The sequence below is a fragment of the Sarcophilus harrisii genome, chromosome 3, assembly GCF_902635505.1.
Source record: "Sarcophilus harrisii chromosome 3, mSarHar1.11, whole genome shotgun sequence".
NCBI lineage: Eukaryota > Metazoa > Chordata > Mammalia > Dasyuromorphia > Dasyuridae > Sarcophilus > Sarcophilus harrisii.
The window spans coordinates 330,408,669-330,429,098 of record NC_045428.1 but is presented as its reverse complement, the minus strand read 5'-3'; the positions used below and the strand labels follow the sequence as shown (position 1 = coordinate 330,429,098).

The 20,430-nt window shown below is 36.4% G+C and overlaps 1 protein-coding gene across 6 annotated transcripts in view; it reads left to right on the top strand.

The window, feature by feature from the left end:
- The window catches only part of STEAP3 (STEAP3 metalloreductase), a 67,126-nt gene that overhangs the window by 24,573 nt on the left and 22,123 nt on the right, over window positions 1–20,430 (top strand). For 4 of the 6 annotated variants that reach the window (XM_031959971.1, XM_023499170.2, XM_012544671.3 and 1 more), the window contains exon 2: window positions 12,714–12,755. The exons of the other annotated variants lie outside the window; for them this stretch is intronic. Coding sequence is in view for 3 of the 4 variants with exons in the window: in XM_023499170.2 (XP_023354938.1) it covers window positions 12,714–12,755 (42 nt within the window). In the remaining variant the exon portion in view is untranslated. The remainder of the gene's footprint in view (window positions 1–12,713; window positions 12,756–20,430) is intronic. 6 annotated transcript variants of the gene reach the window in all.

The following is a 20,430-nucleotide window of genomic DNA, read 5'->3' as shown; positions in this document are numbered from 1 at the left end:
ACATTGGATTTAACATATGTTTTTAACATGTTTAACATATTGGATTACTTGCCATCTAGGGGAAGGAGAAAGGGGGAGGGGGAATTTGGGGCACAAAGTTTTGCAAGGGTCAGTGTTGAAAAATTATCCACACATATGTTTTTTGTTTTGTTTTGCTGAGGCAATTGGGCCATGCGTATGTTTTCAAAATAAAAAGCTTTAATAAAACAATAATATTGTTTAATAAAAAAAATTGCCACATCTGCCCTAAGGCTTTGGTAACCACCACCCTGCAATCATCAACATCAAGACAACACCCTCCACCAGCATAAAGATTATAACTTTATGAAGGTTCAGGTGATGGTTAACATTTTTAAACAGTAAAGTATTTTAAATTAAGAAACATTCATTTTTAATCATAATATTATTAGACACTTAATAGATTATAGCATAGTGTAAGCATAACTTTTATATGGACAAAAAACTAAAAAATTGTAAGCTTAACTTTTATGGGGAACAGGGAACCAGAAAATTTATGTGACTCACTATATGGCAATGTTCACTTTACTGTGGTGTTCTGAAACTGAATCCACAGTATCTCTGAGGTATGTCTGTTGGTGCTTAATAAATTTTTCTTAATGCATTAATTGCTTGATAAATGCATAAAATACTTAAATGATAAGAAGAATTAATATAAAAAGTATACATGCTACATGCATATAATATGCCAAGTGAGTAGAATGGGAAACATATAATGAGCTCAGAGTAGGGAAAGGTTGCTAGGATTAGAGATGGCAGGAGATAATCCATGGTTGTAATTAAACTTGGATTAGGCCTGGAAAGCAAGAAAAAGAGATATGATCTGGATAGATAGAAGAGAGGAAAACATTTCAAATGGGGGAAATTGCATAAGCATAGGAATTATATGTAATTGTTGTTGTTCTTCCAGATACAACAAATAGCCCTATCAAATGTTTGCATTTCCTTAGTATTTTATGTCTTACATTGTAAAGGGCCAGGAGGTAAGAGTCCATTTCAGGTTTTGAAATTTAGAGTAATTTGACTCACCAATTTCCCTTCCAATAAACAATAGCAGAGACAGAGCTGTTTAATACATTGATAAAGATCCAGGTGACTGAAATGCAAACTATAAGAGATCAAAGACACATCTTTGAACTTAAAATAGGAAAAGCAGTCCACAATGGAAACCAGTCATTTGGGAGAAATGTACTTGAAGACATTGGTATGATAATTTTGCTCTGATGTGTTATCACAACTATTTACAATTCTGTTGTGGCCAAAATCCGGGCCTAACCATTTGCATCTCAGTGCATCTCAGTGGACTAGGTTTGTTAGATCTGATACAGGAATATCAGAGTGTACTATGCATTGGCTCTATAAGCATTGGAAATCAAAAATGCAGGTGAGCATAAATATAGGGATTGGGAATTCAATGTAATGGTTTTTAGTCATCTCCCAGAGTTCTTTTTCTGGGTATAGCTAGTTCAGTTCATTACTGCTCCATTAGAAATGATTTGGTTGATCTCGTTGCTGAGGATGGCCTGATCCATCAGAACTGGTCATCATCTAGTATTGTTGTTGAAGTATATAATGATCTCCTGGTCCTGCTCATTTCACTTAGCATCAGTTCGTGTAAGTCTCTCCAGGCCTTTCTGAAATCATCCTGTTGGTCATTTCTTACAGAACAGTAATATTCCATAATTTTCATATACCACAATTTATTCAGCCATTCTCCAACTGATGGACATCCATTCAGTTTCCAGTTTCTAGCCACTACAAAAAGGGCTGCCACAAACATTCGTGCACATACAGGTCCCTTTCCCTTCTTTATAATCTCTTTGGGATATAATCCCAGTAGTAACACTGCTGGATCAAAGGGTATATGTGTGCCCTTTTTCAACCTTGGAAATCTTCTGCAGCACTTCCTCCCATGTTGTGTTTGAAAATTATACACTTGAGTTCACTGTGAGATATTCTTGAAGGCACAAAATTAATATTATTAGAGAGTAGAATTTGTTGAGATTCTTAATTTCAAGATCAGAACTAAGCTATGACTTCCACTAGTTATGCACCAAGCTCCTATTAGTTCAGAATGGGTAAGGAATATAATCGTCATGTTAAGCAGATCAATTTACCTAAATCTCATCCATCAAACATGGATTCTTGAATTTTAAACAATGAGCCCTCATTTTTTTCTCTTTACTATCTAATTTTTCCTCAATTACATATAAAACAATTTTTAAAATTTGGGGGGTTTTTTGAGTCCCAAATTTTCTCTCTCCCTTCCAACTTCCCCTCCCTCCCCCAGTGGGAAAATAAGCAATTTGATATAGATTATAATGTGGAGTCATGTCATTCATGTGTCATATTAATCATGTTGGAACACTTATGAAAACTCAACAAAAAAAAATCCTTATTACTAAAATGGGAATCCATATAGTAAGATAGTTCTTTGATCACTGGGAATGTACTTTGGGCCTTGAGCCCCCACCGTAAAAATCTGTCACCATCACATAACCATTCTGGGTAACTGAACTTTACTAGTTGGTTGGACTGAGGACAAATGGATGCTTACTCTAAGAATGCCTGGATTCTTGTAAGCCAGGTGCTTGCAAAATGCCGTTGAGGTTTTTTTGTTTGTTTTTGTTTTGTTTTGTTGCTCCAGTGCCTTAGCACTAACTTCCTGAATAAAAGAGCAAGAAAGTCTGGGTGGAAGCTGGGGTCTGTCTCTCTCCTGGCTGTCTCCCCACTGGTGGGGATCAGCAAATAGAGATGACAATGAATTCACAAAAAGCTTCAGAAATAATCACCAGATAATGAAGGCTGGGGTGAGTGATGTAGACTTCCTCCCCTGGCATTTGACAGATTGCCACTTTCAGCTGGATCATTATACTTGGTTTTCTGTCCCAAAGATCAAACACAGGCTCTTGAGACATATAGCTCATTTCTTGGATTGAAAAGTTGGTGGATAATACACTGAGTGACTTATATAAGGTTCCCTGGCCCAGAGTCTTCTATATCTAAGACTGTAATTAGCAGGAACAAGGTTTCCTCACCAAACAGGAAATATATACCCAGAAACACACTGCCTAACAGTGCACTCTCCAACCGTGCATCATTCACCAGCTGATACTTCTCCATTGTGTGGTCTGGCATCCGGAGCCCAGGCTGATAAAATACTTGGATTTCATCCCTGCCCCTTGCCTCTGGTGAGTGGCTCTGTTCTTGCCAGCAGTCCCAGTCTAGACCATCAGACTCATCTAATGGAATCATTTAGACTGGGCTTAAAAAAAACAAAAAACAACTTAGATTGGGCCTAAAAGAAATCAGGCTGTGGGCAGATCCCGAAGCCTGAGGGAAATGAAAGGTTCCCAGCCAGCTATAAGATTAAATGGAAGTTAGAGTTCTTTTGGATAGAACAGCTGAAGCACCACTCAATTGTTGGTAAATGTACAAAGGAGCCAGAGCCATCAAAGGACATGGAACACTTCTATTTGAAATTAGAAGGTTAAAATAGCTGCTCTGCTTCTTATTACATACATGATCTTGACAAAATCTCTTTATGTCTCTCTGGACCCTATTTTTCTCATCTGCAAAATAGAACTAAATTACGTCCAAAGATCTCTCCACCTTAAATCTGATTTCTGATTCTAAGATCCCTAAAATGATATCACCTCATTAGATATAGGCCCTTGTCAACTCATTTTCTGGCCCTCATTTATCCATTATGCCTTATTTTACCTTCTCTTGCTGATTGGGCAACATTTTTTTCCCATGCATATATGTATGTATGTGAACCCTGGGGGTGTTCTGAGGATAAATGAGATCTCTCTTGTAGGAGAGGCACTGTGAAGTGGTTATTAGAATGGAAGACTTGCAATCAGCAAGATCTGGATTTAAATCTTACCCTAACATTCATTAGAAGTGTTGCTGTGAGTATGACATGTAACTTCCCTGAGTCTCATTTTCCTTATTTATAAAATGGGGATACTGCAGCATCTACCTCACAGGGTTGTCAGGAGGCTCAAATGTGATAATATATACAAGGCCTTTTGCAAACTTTAAAGTGCTCTTCAAATGTTGCTTTTTATTGTTGTTATACAGCAGAACTAAGTCAATTTGGACTCTTCTCATTTGGAGACATTAAGGTTACTTTTTTTTTTTTTTGCCAAATAAAAAGTTAACCATCATTTGTACTTTTGAATTTTAGAAGCCCTCTTCATGTATGAGAGGAGTCTGATAGTGAATTTTTAATATCAGGACTTAAGGATATAAGAACCTACAAGGTGGAGGTCCAGCATTTAATATGATTATTAGAGGATTTTAAAAATCTCTGATGCTGTCATATCATGTAGCCCAATTCTGAATTTTAAATTTTTTATTAACTTTCTTTATTTCCATTCTTAGTACCTTCGTTGAAGTTATTGCTCTACAAAATAATTGGGGTTTGGTCATGTATACTTATTGTGTATCTAATTTATATTTTAATATATTTAACATCTAGTGGTCATCCTGCCATCTGGGAGAGGGGGTGGGGGATAAGAGGGGAAAAATTGGAACAAGAGGTTTGGCAATTATCAATGCTGTAAAGTTACCCGTACATATAACCTGTAAATAAAAGGCTATTAAATTAAAAAAAAAATAAAAATAAAATAGTTGGGAATTCAGATTTTTTTTTCCTATCCCCTTCTAGTATTTTTTAAAATAATATTTTGGTTTTTTTCTAATTATATGTTAAAACTTTTTTTGAGTTACTATGCTTGACTGCACAAGCCTGTGAGTTGTGTATTTATATAGTATTTTTCTCATGCAGTAGTGGTATGAGCATTTCTTTTTCCCTGTCTAACCAAATTTAGGATTTGCATGTTGACAAATGGATACCTCTGTCATTTGCATTCTATTCTTTTATAGGAACCTTTCAGACTTTGGAGAAAGGGGGAAGATAATGACTTTATTTTCATGGTATCTACATAACAATTCCAGGCAGCTTTACTACTGCCTAGCCACAGAAAATGTTTATTAGAACCTCTTTGAAAGATAGAAATGGTCCTGGAGAAAATAGAAGTGCATCAGCTAATGTGTTTGTGGAAAGAACACAGCTTTTAAAAGCTGATTTGAGATCAGCTTCTTGCTTTCTCTCTTATTTCATCTCTAGTCGACAACATAATTGTGGGAAAGGGGGAAGGCAGCAGCCTGCTGGGGAATAAGTGGAGGAAAGGACAATATAGCATTAATTGGACCCCTCCTTTCTTGGAACTGTCCTCTGCTGGAGAGGGGCAAAGGAAGAGTCGGAGGGATATGGGAATAGAGAGCAAAGAATTAGCCTTTCTTGGGTTGGCTTCCCTGATAGGCCTAGCAAAGAAATAATACTTGCATGACTGACTGTGAGAAGAAATCAGGTCTGGGTCAGAGAGTACCCTGACCCATGATAGAGAGTAGGTGAATTTTTAAGTAATTCAGACCCTTCTGCTTGGAATGGAAAAGACTGAGGGTGAGTAAAGTCAAGATTCTATTACTCATAATTCACCCAGACCTTCCCCTTTTCCCTTCCCCTTTCATCCCCCTGCCTTGGAATACAGCTAAAATATACAATCTAGGGAGACCTGGAGGCAAGGAAATCCAGATCAGCCATTAAATAGCAAGGCAGCCATTTTCAATGGGCCTCGGTTTGCTCATAATAAATAGGGATAATAATCCCTTCCACACTTAAAGTTGAGGTCCCTTTTTTCCTGAGAAATTTGTATGTGATCCTGGGTATGTAGATATATGAAATAAGTAGATAAGTCAAACATTTACTGATAATCATAATTTCGTGATTCCCGCATTCAGTTACAAGACCCCATGTGGGGTCACAAATCCCAGTTGAAGGAGCTGGACTATAGCATAACCCCCCCCTCTAAAGCATGAATCCCCCTCTTCAGTATTCCCAACAAATTGTCATACAGCCTTAACTTGAAGACCTCCATTAAAAGGGAATGGACTTTCTACTAAAACACTCCAACTCCTTTTTGTGCAGTTCTATTGAGCCATTAACTTCGCTATAACTTCCACCCATCATCCGTTAGTCAGTCACTAAATATTAAGGAACTATTCTGTGTCAGGAATTGTGCTAAGCCTGGAATGGGAGTACAAAGAAAAGTGAAAGACAATCCTTACACCCTGAGGATTTCAAAATTTATTTTTTAAAAGTTTATTATTTTCAAAACATATACATAGATAGTTTTCAACATTCACCCTTGTGTTCCAAATTTTTCCCCTCCCTTTTACCCACCCTTCCACTAGACAGCAAATAATCCAATATATGTTAAACATGTGCAATTCTTTTATACATATTTCCACAATTATCATGCTGCACAAGAAAAATCAGATCAAAAGGGGAAAAAGTGAGAAAGAAAACAAAATGCAAGCAAACAATGACAAAAGAATTGAAAACACTTATGTTGTGATCCACACTCAATTCCCACAGTGCTCTCTCTGGATGCAGATAGCTTTCTTTATCACAAGACCATTGGAAGTGGCCTGAATCACCTCATAGTTGAAAAAGATTCACATCCATCCATTGATCATCTTATAATCTTGTTGAACTTCACAGTTTAAAAGAGAGATAATAAGCAAACAACTATGTACAAACAAACTATATATAAGATAAAGGAGGATGGAAATGGAATTAAAAGGGATGAAGAAAGACTTCCTGCAGAAGATAGAATTTTAGCTGAAGCTTAAAGACAGGTGGGAAGCTGAGATGAGGAGGGAGAGCATTGCAAGTATGGGGGACAGATAGAGAAAAATACCAAGAGCTAAGAGATACAGTGTTTTATTTGTGGAATAGCATAGAGATCAGTATCTCTAGATCAAAGAGAACATGGGAGAGTATAAGGTGTAAGAAGCGTGTAAAATGAGTGGATTCTCTTCTGAGAAATAGTGAAGAGTAAAGGATAGCAGGACAGAGCCCTGTGGGATATCTATGGTGAATGGACATGGCTTAATTAAGTATCAAGAAAAGAAGAATGAGGAATAGTTAGATAGGAGGAATAGGAAAGAATAGTGTCTCTAAAACCTAGAGAGAAGAAAATATCAAGAGGGTGGTCAGCCATGTATGTAGGAGGAAAAAAAATTAAATGATTTGTAAAAGGCACAATTATTGTTTCCTGTGAATTTGATCTTGACTTAAAGTAACATTGACCAAGTATATTCAGTAAGCCCTAGATACTACCCATCCAGACAAAATGCCCTTATCCTCTATCTCATTCTTGCTCTTCAGTTGTCTACAAATGAATTCCTGCCAAGAAATTCCAGGTGTTAATTGTTAAGGCTGAAGGTACCACATTTTAGAAGGGATATTTGTATACTGAATCAAATCATGAGGAAAATAATGAGGATAGAAACCTATAGACTACTTTATATATCATGAATCTGAAGAACTGTCTTTTTCATTAAAGCTTTTTCTTTTCTTTCTTTTTTTTTTTTTACTGAGGCAATTGGGGTTAAGTGACTTGCCCAGGGTCACACGGCCAAGTATTGTTAAGTGTCTTTGAGGCCAGATTTGAACTCAGATCCTCCTGACTTCAGGGCTGGTGCTGTATCTTCTACTAACTGCCCCAAAGCTTTTTATTTTCAAAATATATGCATAGATAATTTTCAACATTCACCCTTACAAAACTTTGTGTTCCAAATTTTTTCCCTCCTTCCCCCCACCACCTTCCCTAGACAGCAAGTAATCCAATATATGGTAAACATGTGCAATTCTTCTATACATATTTCCATAATTATCATGCTGCACAAGAAAAATCAAATCAAAAAGGAAAAAATGAGAAAGAAAACAAAATGCAAACAAACAACAAAGGTGAAAATACTATGTTGTAATCCTCACTTAGTCCCTGCAGCCCTTTCTCTGGATGCAGATGGCTCTCTCCATCACAAGCCTATTGGAGGCATTTTAATTTTTAAAGAAGTCTCTTCAGTATTAAAAATTCTTTATGACTGAAAAAGAATAAAATTACAATGGGCAAATGGCAGGTTAATAGTTCTGGGACTACTTATGTCCTGCTTAGTAAAGATGTCCCTGAGTACCATGGCTATGGTTGTAATGGAGAGCACCTTGAGATAAGGGAGGGAAAGAGGGAGAATGCTAACTGAACCCCTTCTTCCCTTTTTTTCTTAATTGTCCTTTTGATTGCTAGATTCAGAGTGCCTGGGCTCTCTGGGTTGTCCCCAATTACAAATAGCACCAGTAGGCACTATTAAGATCTCTTCAAGTCACTGTGACTTCTCAGTTATCTCTCTTCAAAAATGTTACCTGCCAGTGCAGGAAGAAGTAAATAATAGGACTTTTCATGCCTCTGAAAGGCATATAATCTCTTGTTTAGTAGTGCTGTCTTCTGAATAGATACTAAAGCAAAACAGAATCCCAGGTCCCTTAGGTGAATAACTAAGATATATGAAATCAATTCAAACACCAAAATACCTGATGTGACACTAATATGTTTGTACAGACAGAATTTTGCAATTTGCAAAGTACTTTCCCCTCCACAATCCTAAACTTTTATCCTTGGTTTATAGTTAATTATGCATAATCACATGACCCATAAGTGTACCCATCCAAACCCATCCAAAATCTTCTTTAGAGGATTTTTAAGGTAATAGATTTAGAATCAGAACTTCAAAACTTTCTTGAGGACCTTCAAGGTCATTCAGTCCAAATCCTTCATTTTGCTGACTGAGGTATTTGCCATCTTGTCCAAGGCCACACAAACAATATGGCAGATTCAGGATTTCATCCCAGGATCTCTGTTTCTAAATACAGTGATCTTTCCACTGAATCTTGTGGCCTTCTCAGACTTTGAAGTCAGTAGTCCTTGATTTTTGCTAACTGAGCCCCAGAGTAGTAGATTCTGGAAGTGGGAAGGAACCTTAGAAATCATCTAATCCAGAACATTATTGGGATTTAACAAAACGAATAAAAATAAAATGCAACACAGAATGTTAATTTGTAGTTTTATAAATTGGTATGCAACCTGCAAAGATCTATTTCTCTTTTTAGTTTGGCACCGTCCACCTAATCCAACCCAATCTTTCCATTTTTTGAGATGAGAAAACTGAGATCCAGAGAGGGATTTCAGTAATTTGACTAGGATTACAATCCTGTTGGGTTTTTCCACAACAGATTTTTGGTTTTGATTGTTTTTTGTTTTTGTTCTTTACCATATATTTACTGACATATAGCATCATAGTTTAGTGGAAATAATGCTGTACTTGGAATCAAGATACCTGAATTTGGAGTGATCAAAGACAATGTGTCTGTTGTTAGAGAATTTAATCTCACTGAGCCCCAATTTCCTCATCTATGAAATCTGCTGTTATTATATTGTCATCCTATTCATTTGATCAAGCAGAAGGGGATTCAATCTATTACACCTGTCATCATTTAGATGGGACATTTTTATTAGAATTTTTGGTCTGAATCTTTTATTTATTTAGGATTGGGAATTGTATTGAAGAAACTCTTCCTTAATGCACATTGGTGCATTAGTACTTGGACTGTAACTTATCATCTTAGAATATTCTTGCAGGATCACATAGGTAGTATATGTCAGAGATAGAACTTGAATCTTGACTTCAAAAATGGACTCTGTTCACTATACTATGTTGTCTTGAGTAGTGTATCGGGATAATTCTTCTTCTAGCATCATAGAGTTACTGAGATTGGATGGAAGCCAAGTCTATGGATCTAGGATAGCCCAGTTCTTTATTAGTCTTAGTGTCTTTAAACTTGGCAGAGCCAAAATTCAAACTGTCACTTTACTCTTTAAGCCTCAGTTCCTTCATCTGAAAAATGAGAAGCTCAGACTAGATGATCTCTAAGGCCCTTTCTAGTTCTAGTTCATAAACTTATAATTCTTACATAATTCACCATTCCATTTTCTAAAGTGAGCTTTCCAAGTTTTGTGACATTGAGCAAATATTTAGGGCTTTTAAAGTATATGATACTATGTTGGGTACTGTATGGGTTCAGTATGAGATATTTTCCCTGCCCTTTGAGAGTTTACTCTCTAGTGGGACAAACAGATGAGACACACACACATGAAACAATGAGACAATAGATGAAACTTAAACGAGTGCTACTGATTCTAATTGCCGGGGATGTAGAGGTTCAAAGCAGGGAAAGGTCACTGTGGTGAAGATTGATTTGGAAAGGCTTACTGAGTAGGCTTGAGTTGGCCCACTAAAAACAAAACAAAACTGGGAGCATGTGTCCCTGAGCTAATCATACTAAATCCAGGAATAGCAAGCACATGAGAAAAACCAGCTCCCTGGGGCTCCATGTCACATTTGATCTTCTGCAAAAATCCTCTGAACGGGGAGTGCTTTGTCTCTCATGTCTCACCTCTCAGACTCTGACCTTCTGCCTGAGTTAAACAGCAAAAGGACTGAGCTGGTGGTGGAGTTCACTTTCCTCTGAAAATCCCACATTGTTGGAGAAGATGATTAGGGACAGCAATAAAGTGTAGCCTTTCACCACTTGATATTCCTAAAACTCCTGATCTTTCCCTAAAAATACAAAGTACCTGGGGGAAAAGAGGTTGGGGAAACTGTTGAGGGAGTGTGTGCGTGTGTTGGGGGGGGGGGGGTGTAGGTGTATACACAAGAAGGTAAATGGAAGATTAAGGTGAAACATGGGTAAAATAGTTGGTTCAACATAGTAGGAAGCTCTTGAGGTATTTACCAATCAGGAGCTCAGTAGCCCAAAGCTTGGGGAGGTATGGAGAGAGGGGAGGAGAGAAGGGAAGGAGATGTCAGAAAGTGAAAGGGCTAAATCCTCCAGGGCATTGTTTCTGTCAGGATGTTGGAGGTAAATGGCAGGTGTCTATAGCATTTAGGATTTCCCAGTTGGAAAGTAAATTGATGGGGTTTTAGAGTTGAAGAGGACCTTTGGAGATCTTATAGTCCTATTCATTTTTTATAAATTTAGGAAACCTAAAGTCCAGAGAGGTAGACTAATTTAGTCAGGATCACACAGCTAGTTAGTAGTAGATCTGGGACTCATATCCTTTTGCTTTTTCCATTACATAGAAAACTAAAGAATATCTCAGCACCACTATGCCTGAGTTTGACACCTGGTTGAAAAAATGCCTCTTAAAGGCTACTATCAACATATTTCCCACTCTCTCCAGCCTCCAAACAGAAAAGCATTTTTTGTTCATTGTCTGGGAGGGAAGTACACACTACCTCCGGGCCATTATCTTACAGCCCATTTTTAGAATTTTCAGTATTTCCATTCGGCAGACAACACAGCATATTGATTTAGTTGCATCTATTTCTGCTTTTCACAGAAGAAAAGTAAAAAAGAAAAAGAAAAGAAAGAAAAAAAGTGAGTCCCAGCTGACTAGTAATTAACTGGATAAGAGCAATGGAACCAGGGAGGGACCCCAAGAGAAGGCAATAGCACCCACGTGGTACTTAAGTACAGTCTTTCATGCTCTTAGCAAAGATCTCTTTGAGCCTCTTGCAAAGACAGCAAAAACACATTATTTGCCCTGAAAGTCAGCTGCAATTTTTTTTAAGAGACAATGTGGAACGATGGGAAGAGAACTACTTTTGAAGTCAGGAGACCTTTATTTGAGACTTAATTCTGCTACTTCCTAGCTTTGTAAGCATGGTTAATGACATAGCTATCTTTCTGAGCCTCAGTTCATTTAATTTCTCTGAGTCTCAGTTTTCATTTTTATAAAAATGAGAGAATCAAAATAAGAGAACCTGACCTTTGACATAAAAACACTATGTTAATCATTAAATGTTGTGTAAATGTGAGTTGTTGTCATTAGGAAGTTGAATCATTTTTCGAGGTTTTACTAGATTTTTTCTAATACTGGGCTTGGTCCTTTGTTTTCTTATTTTACTTATCAATTCTTCTCCCATTAAGCCCCAGGCCTTTTTAGTTTTCTGGAAGAGTCTTTTTCCCAAACCCCTCAAGACCTGCATCCTTGGTAAAACCATCCTGAGAAAATCCCCTGAGCTTGACTTTTTCAGTGCTAAGAAGAAAAAGCTTGAAACAAGCTGCTAAACCAGAAGCATCAAACCCATTTACATGAAACAAACTCAAACAATACATTTTAACCAAGCCTTGAATTATTCAGAGTTTTTGCTTGAGCCATAAGCAAAGTAATGAGTTTTCTAAAAATGATTGTACCTGAACAAGATATTTTCCAAATTTAACCAATGAGATTCTTTCTAGTTCTCAGGTTAAAGATTCCAAAGGATTCATCCTGGAGAAATCAGCAAATAGCTGGGGGAGAGGAGAAGAAGGGGAAGGAGATACACAGGAAGAGACAGAGACAGAGAGGAGGGGAAGAGAAAGACAAAGAAAGAGAGAGAAGGGAAAGGGAAGAACAGAAATGGGATAAAGAGAAAAGGAAGAAAGAAACAAGAAAGGGAGAGGAGAGAGAAAGAAAAGAGGGAGGGAAGAGGGTGTGTGTGTGTGTGTGTTTGTCAGGAAAGAGAAAACCAGGGGACAAGAAACAGACCAACAGGTAAATTATTTGGGGAATTGCTTTGGCATGATTTGACAAGCATGAATACTCATGCTTCTGACAGTTTATATTGATAGTAATCCCAGGATAATGAAAGGATTAGGGATAAAATGGTAAATGTGGGAGAAGAGAAACTGAACAATAGCTGGAAGCAATTTTATATAATCCAATCCTCTCCTTTTACAGATAAGGATACTGAGGCTCCTAAAGATCATGTGACTCCTCAAGGTCAGTGGAGAGCCAAGATTAGAGTTCACAGGTTTAATATCTATCTATGTGACCTTAAATTGCTTCCTTTCTTTGAATTTCATTTTCTTAATTTGTAAAAATAAGAGCATTGAATTAGATCAAGCATTTTTAACTTGGGGGTCTATGAATATATAATATTGTACCCCTGAGATTAATATGTGTTTTCTATGAGTTATTCTGTGTCCAGTGCTTCTGCCTGGGAAGGTAGAAAACAAACATTAAATTTCAAGGGTTTCCACAATATACATATATGTCTATATATCTATATATAATATATACACATTTTTGATAACTGTATTTCAATATAATTGATTACCTTTATAGTCTTATGTATTTTATGCATTTAAAATTATTTTGAGAGTACACAGAAAATCTATGATAGAAAAGGCAGGTAGGCAGATAGAACTGATAGAAGCCTACTATCTGCTGTGCTATGTAAGCATTTGGGATACAAAGAAAGGCTACAAAACAAAAATAGTCTCTCTGTTTTCAAGGTAAAAATATCACTGCCCTAGAGAATCCCTAAGCTGTTTTCCAACTAAAAAGTCCTATAAAATCACTTATAAAGTCTCCTTATTCCTAGTTGATGTGTTTCTTCAGATTCCCATCTTTCCTGATCCACCTTAATGCTAGTGTCTTTCCCCCCCTGGTTCTTTCCCATTTATCTTGTAGTCCATGTTCTTTTTTTTTTTTTTTTTTTTTGGGGGGGGGGCTTTCTTTGTATTTCCACCACAGTGGTTGGTTCAGAGAAGATACTTGATAAAGGTTTATTGACTAATATGCTTTTATTAAGTTAACCTAAAGTACAATCTTTTTTCAGTAGGGTTCTCTTATTAACTAAGACACCTTTGTCTTTCCTGTACTTTCAGCCCATTCTTTCTTCAGTGACCTCTGTGATTAGAGGAGAGGTCTAAACTCTTTATACACTCCCTGTCTTCCCCCTATCCTTTCTTCTATATGAAAAGAGATGAATGAATAACAACAATATGGCAGGGAAGGAAGAGTAGTTGACAACAAATGAAGGTAGAAGGATACAGCTTTAGGGAATGGATTTAGGAATTGAACAAATTTGATGGACCAAACTGCCCCATTTACAAATTTACAAAGACCAAGCTTTCCTAGAGAAAAGAAAAATCTCAGCTCAAGACTTAAGAATGCAGTCAATTACAAAAACACTTTTATTGAGGTGTTAATATTTATTTATTGAATTTAAGATTTATAGGTTTCCTTCTATACTGAAATGAAAAACAATGAATAAAAAAGTATTGTTTTAAACTTTATTTTATGGATACATTTTATTTTAACTTCTGTGAAAACACAATCCTTCAAATATATAATAACCAAAAATAAAGAACTTAAGGGAAATCTTAGGCAAGAACAATAAAAAATAAACCGGCAATTTCCCTTCCCCCCATCACCAAAATGGTTACAAATCATTGTACCCTGTGCCTTTAACAAGATAACACCAAAATTAGCCACGATACGTATATACCATAAGGTTTGTTGCCTTTTTGATGTGTCATTGCACAGTTATAGTCACAGCTCCTTTGAGTTCTGCTTTTTTCAGTTTGCATTACTGCCTATAAGTCTTTCCATATTTGTCACTCTATACAATTCAATAATAACCCATTATGTTCATGTATCATAGAACATTTAGCCATTCTTTCATTATTGGGCATATGCCAAGTTGGTTTCTAGTTTCCTGCTTTGGCAAATAGTGCTACCATGAGTATTTTTGTACAGATTAACCCTTGTCTTCCTTTTACTTGCCTCCTTAGGGAATAAACTTACAATTGGGATTGCTGAACAAAGAGCCTAAACATTTTTGTAACTTTTATTATGTAATGCCATATTCTTCAAAATGTTTGAAATTACTGCTCAGATCAGATCCTTCAGTTATCACTACATTTTTAAAAATGTGAATGATAAAACGATTGGTTTTATTAATTCAATGGGTTTAGGTCTTCCTTTCTTTCTTCCTTTTTCTTTACTTTTTCTCTTTCTTTCCTTTTCTTCCAAGCCTATGTCTCCCATATAATATGAAACTGTATCCCCCACCAAGTTCTTGATTTATAAATAAATACTTCATAAGTGTGTCTGTTGGGTGAATGATAAATACAAGAAGTTGCATTTGTTTCTTTAGCCTTTAAAAAAATTCATCATTTTCAACTCACTTACATTTGTTGAGAGGTTCACTATGTGCTTAGATATTATCATTACATATTAGGCGATGCAATAGTGAATCAAGCCAGGTTCCTGCATTCATGGAGCTCCAGTCTGAAGGGGAGAAGGCATGTAGGTGGACGCTGATAATACAAGGTAGAATGTGATAGATGTAATATTGAGATATAAACAATATACTATAAAGCATCAAATGAGAGATTACATCTGGCTGGGGAGAATCAGGAGGGTTTCCAGAAAGAGGGGGGGTGTCATCTAGATGGAGCCATGAAAGACAAATGGGGTACAAGGTACACTCTGGAGTAAGGTTCTAACAAACTGGATATTTGGAGAATAGTGAGTAATCCATTTGGCTAGAACTATTATTGTTGTTATTATCCATTCCTCCAATTCATGAGTGCTTGATTTGTTTCTAGTTTGGAGCTATATAAGTGAGGCTATAAATATTTTGGCATAGGACTTTCTCTGGCTTTGACCTCCTTGAGATAAAAAAGTGGTCATGTTAAATCTTATGTTTCACATTTTCTTTTTCTTTTTTTTTCATTATTTATATTTTGTTGTGTTATTTCTTGGTAATTGCTTCACTAATTTCTCCTTGCCCAGTAATTTTTGAAGAATGATTTTAAACTTTGGCTCTCCTTTTGCATTTGGTTGACTTTCTTTTCATAGTCTTCTTGTTTTTCTTGGATGGTTCATATTTATTTTTTAGCTTTTCCTCCATCTCTCATTTGATTTTTGTTTTGTCTTGACAGTATTTTATTTTTCCAAATATAAAGATAATTTCCAACATTCATTTTTGTAAGATTTCGTGTTCCAAATTTTTCTCGCTTCCTTCCTTCTCTCTCCCCTCCCAATGCTAACAATTTGATATAGGTTATACATGTATAGTCCTTTTAAACATCTTTCCATTATTTGTCATGATATACAGGAAAAATCATGAGAAACAAAAGGCAAACAAACAAAACAAACTCCCCCTCAAAAAAGGAGAAAATATTATGTTTCAATCCACGTTCAGTCTCCATAGTTCTCTCTCTGCATGTGGATGGCATTTTCCATTCCAAGTCTATTGGAATTGTCTTGGATCACTGAATTGCTGAGAACTAAGTCAATCATAAGCTATCATCCTATAATCTTGTTGTTAATGTGTACAATGTTCTCCCAGTTCTGCTGACTTCATTTAGCATTAGTTCATATAAGTCTTTACAAGATTTTCTGAAATCAGATTGTTTATCATTTCTTATAGAGCAGTAACATAACTTATTCAGCTGTTCCACAAATAATGGGCATCTACTCATTTTCCAGTTCCTTACCCCTACAAAAATAGCTGCTACAATCATTTTTGCACATGTGGGTCCTTTTCCCTCTTTTATGATCTTTTTGGAATATAGACCTAGGAGAGATAGTGCTGAAATCAAAGGTTATACACTGTTTTATAGCACTATAAGCATAGTTCCAAAATGCTCTCCAGAATGGTTAGATCAGTTCACAACTCCACTAACAATGCATTAATATGTGTGGAAATACCTTCTTATAGGACTTTCAGTGCCTATCATTGGCTACAAAATAGGGAGAATGAGAGTAGCTTAAAATGTACTTGATTTAGTGTATGCTTTAAGAAATCACCTCTTCTGCAGCCACATTGCAGATTTTCTGTAATCAGTATTTTAGTGCTGAGCTATCTACTTTGCTCCTACCTTAATCCCTGGCTAGCTTGCAATTTGCAGGCTCTCAGAGATCACAAATTCTCTTAAATTTTAGCTTAAGTCAAATGAATTGGACTACACGATCCCTGAAATCTCTTCCAACTCAGAATGGGATTCTATGAAAAAAAATTTTGGATCATCTGCAGCTTTGACTCATCCATTCCCCAGTTCTCATTAGTCTAGCTAATAATAATGAGTGAATTGATAAACTGGGACACACACTAAAGGGGTGGGTTCCAAGTGGCATTTCAAGCCATTACAAGAAATAGACATTGTGTCATCTATGCCAGGAAGTGTAATTCGTAAAGGGCAGAGACATGTTTGCAACATGGTGAGTTTTAGAATTGCAGTTACAATGTCAATTAGTCATCAGGTCCCTGAACCATCATGTGCTAAGACTAATAAAGAGGGTTCTTCAAGTCTCTATTCACAATATATACTCTCTGGCTAAGTATGCAACAAGATACCTCCCCTGGCCCTCATCTCCATAAATCTGTATATCATCCCGTCTCCTATGAAATTCAAAATCCACAAGTAAATATCCACATTAATGTAATGGATTCTTAGAGATCTTTGCAAGTCATCCAGTCAAACTCCTTGCCTTAATAGGTAATTTCATTCATAGGTCTTTAAAGTTTGCAAAGTGCTTACATATTTTTTTCACGAATTTCACATTCACATTTAAGCCTTCCAACACCTCTGAGATTTGTAAACTAAGGTTTAGTAATTGACCTATGATCACACAGCTAGTAAGTGGGACAGGATAAGGGGGCAGATGAGTGGGGTTCAAACTCCAAGTCTTTTTGTCTCTCAAATCCTATCCACAATGCCATGGTGTCTACTGGGAGCCTACTTTTATGTTGGCATATATGTTGGAAAGGGTAGGGAGAGCAAGAGAAGTTTAAAACTTGGACTCCGCTCTCATGTAAAACAAAAAATAATCAAATGCTGAATTATCTACTTGTGAAAGAGTTCAGAGAAGAAAATGTGATCCATAAGAGTCAGGGAAGGGCTCCAATTTGAAATGGCACCTCAGCTAAGACAAAAGGAGTGTTCTGCATCTCAGTGACTGACTTTGGCTGTCTTTATTCATTCCTCTTGATAAAGCTAATGTTTTTCCCCACTAAAGATCATTGAGTTTTCTTAAAATCATAAAATGTGACATATTGACGTAACTTGAGAGATCATTTCACCTAAACTCACCATTTTGCAGATGAAGAAGCTGTGGTTCAAAGAGCTGAAGTCACTTACCCAGCTAATTAGAGGCAGAGGCAATTATTCAGGCTTCCAGACTTTATACCTACCAGGTCACTCTGTCTTTTTTCACAGTCATTCATCATATAAGAAGTGTTCAAAACCAGTCCAGAATAACACCTCCCAGGATTAATTAGGTCTTGTGATTTTATTCTTGAGGTTATATTTGTGTCAGATGAAAAATCTTATTTTTTTTATTCTTGCCAGCTTTAGGGATTTGATTTGAAGGATATCTATACTATTTTTGGTTATATGATCACAGAATCTCCTGAGTTGGAAAAGACCTCAGAGGCCATCTAGTCCAACATAGCAGAATATGAATATTCTCTATAATATCCCTAACAAACGCCTCTCCAGCTTTTGTCAGAAGAGTTTCAGGGTGGAGAGAACCTAAAGTCCATAAGCTACTGAGTCGGAAGGCCTGGGATCAAGTATTGCTTCAGATATTTACTAGCCTGGTGATCGTGTGCAAGTCATCTAACTTTTTTGAAGCTGTTTTCCTCATTTGTAAAAATGGACAAAAAAAAAAAATCAAAGCTTCCTTTCAATACTCAATTTATGATCCCATAAGTGTTTCCTTCCATCAAAACTAAATCTGAAACTTCTACGTAGCTATTGCTCTTGTTCTGCCCTCTGGGACTAAATAGAACAAATCTTTTCTATATAAGGGATTAGACAGTATGAACTTGTCATTAATGTCAGCTTGGAAGGTAGTTGCTAGTGGAAAGCCTCAGGGATCTGCCCTTGGCCCTATTAATTTAACTTTTTTTTTTATCAGTGACTGGGGAATAAAGTCATAGATGGCATGCTTATCGGATTTGCAGATGGAAACAAAACTAAGAGAGGTAACTGATATTTGAAATGACAAAATCCCAGAAGATCCTGACTGGTTAAAACATTGTACTAAATCTAATATGATGATATATAACATAGATAACTATAAAGTTTTGCACTTGGGGAGGTCAAAAGAATCAACTTTATAGGACTTTTTTTTCCAAGATCCCACTGAAATAATTGCCTCCTTCTTGAAGTTTTCTCCTAATTCTTCCAATTTAAAGTATACCTTCTCAAAACCTGCATAAAATTATGTTTCTTCTTTCATATGGCACTATATCACACTCTACCAGTTTTATTCTTTAGCTGGTCTTTAAATTCCCCTTAAGAGAAAGGTTTATGTGTTATTCTGTCTTCCTAACAGTGTCCTACATACAAAATAAATTGACACACAGTGTCTTGTACATATCTTCTTAATAAACATTTGCGATTGAATAGGAGAGAACCTAGATTTGGATTAGAATCAGAAGTCCTGGGTTCAAATGCCATTTCTTGGTCAAGATCTATCTCAGCCTCAGTTTCTTCATCTGTAAAATAAAAGGACTGGAGTCACTCTCAAGAGCCCTTCCAATTGTGTCATTCTGCCTGTGGTTACCTTACTACCTTCTATTCTTGGTGAAAACTGTAGAAAAGGGAAACTACTGTCAAGAGTTTTAAGATTCTACAGCAAAATAACATTTTGGTCAGGTATACTTATTGTGTATCTAATTTATATTTTAATATATTTAACATCTACTGGTCATCCTGCCATCTAGGGGAGGGGGTGGGGGGGTAAGAGGTGAAAAATTGGAACAAGAGGTTTGGCAATTGTTAATGCTGTAAAGTTACCCATGTATATATCCTGTAAATAAAGGGCTATTAAATAAAAAAAAATAAAAATAAATTAAAAAAAAAAAAGAGTTTTAAGAACACTTCAAGTCAGGTTTTCAAGGGCATCAATGATGTCCACCTGGTTGAGTCACTGAACCAAGACCTTCAACCTGGTATTCTGTGATAAATGAGCTAAGGGAAGATTTGTGGGAAGGCATAGGAGTAAAGGTCCATACATTTTATCTCATAAATCAGAGCTGCCCTAGATATTTACCTAAACTTTCTTGAACCTTTTTTTTTTAATAGCTTTTTATTTACAAGTTATATGTATGGGTAATTTTACAGCATTGACAATTGCTAAACCTTTTGTTCCAATTTTTCCCCTCCTTCCCCCCATCCCCTCCCCTAGATGGCAGGATGACCAGTAGATGTTAAATATATTAAAGTGTAAATTAGATACACAATAAGTATACATGACCAAAACGTTATTTTGCTGTACAAAAAGAATTGGACTCTGAAATATTGTACAATTAGCCTGTGAAGGAAATCCAAAATGCAGGCTGGCAAAAATATAGGGATTGGGAATTCAATGTAATGGTTCTTAGTCATTTCCCAGAGTTCTTTTGCTGGGCATAGCTGGTCTTGAACCTTTTTTAAAATTTTTAAATCAAAATCTGTTTTCTGAGCTGCTCCCTGGACTGTATATTTGTGTCTCTGATAATAGGCAAGGCTAACCCTATAGATAACATATAGATAAAAATTGTGGATTTTAAGAGAATCAAGAAAACTCCCAATATATAACAAAAATATTTCCCCCGCTGGTTTCCCATAGGACCAGGTAACGTAAAGTCTACCACTAATAACTAAAGTCT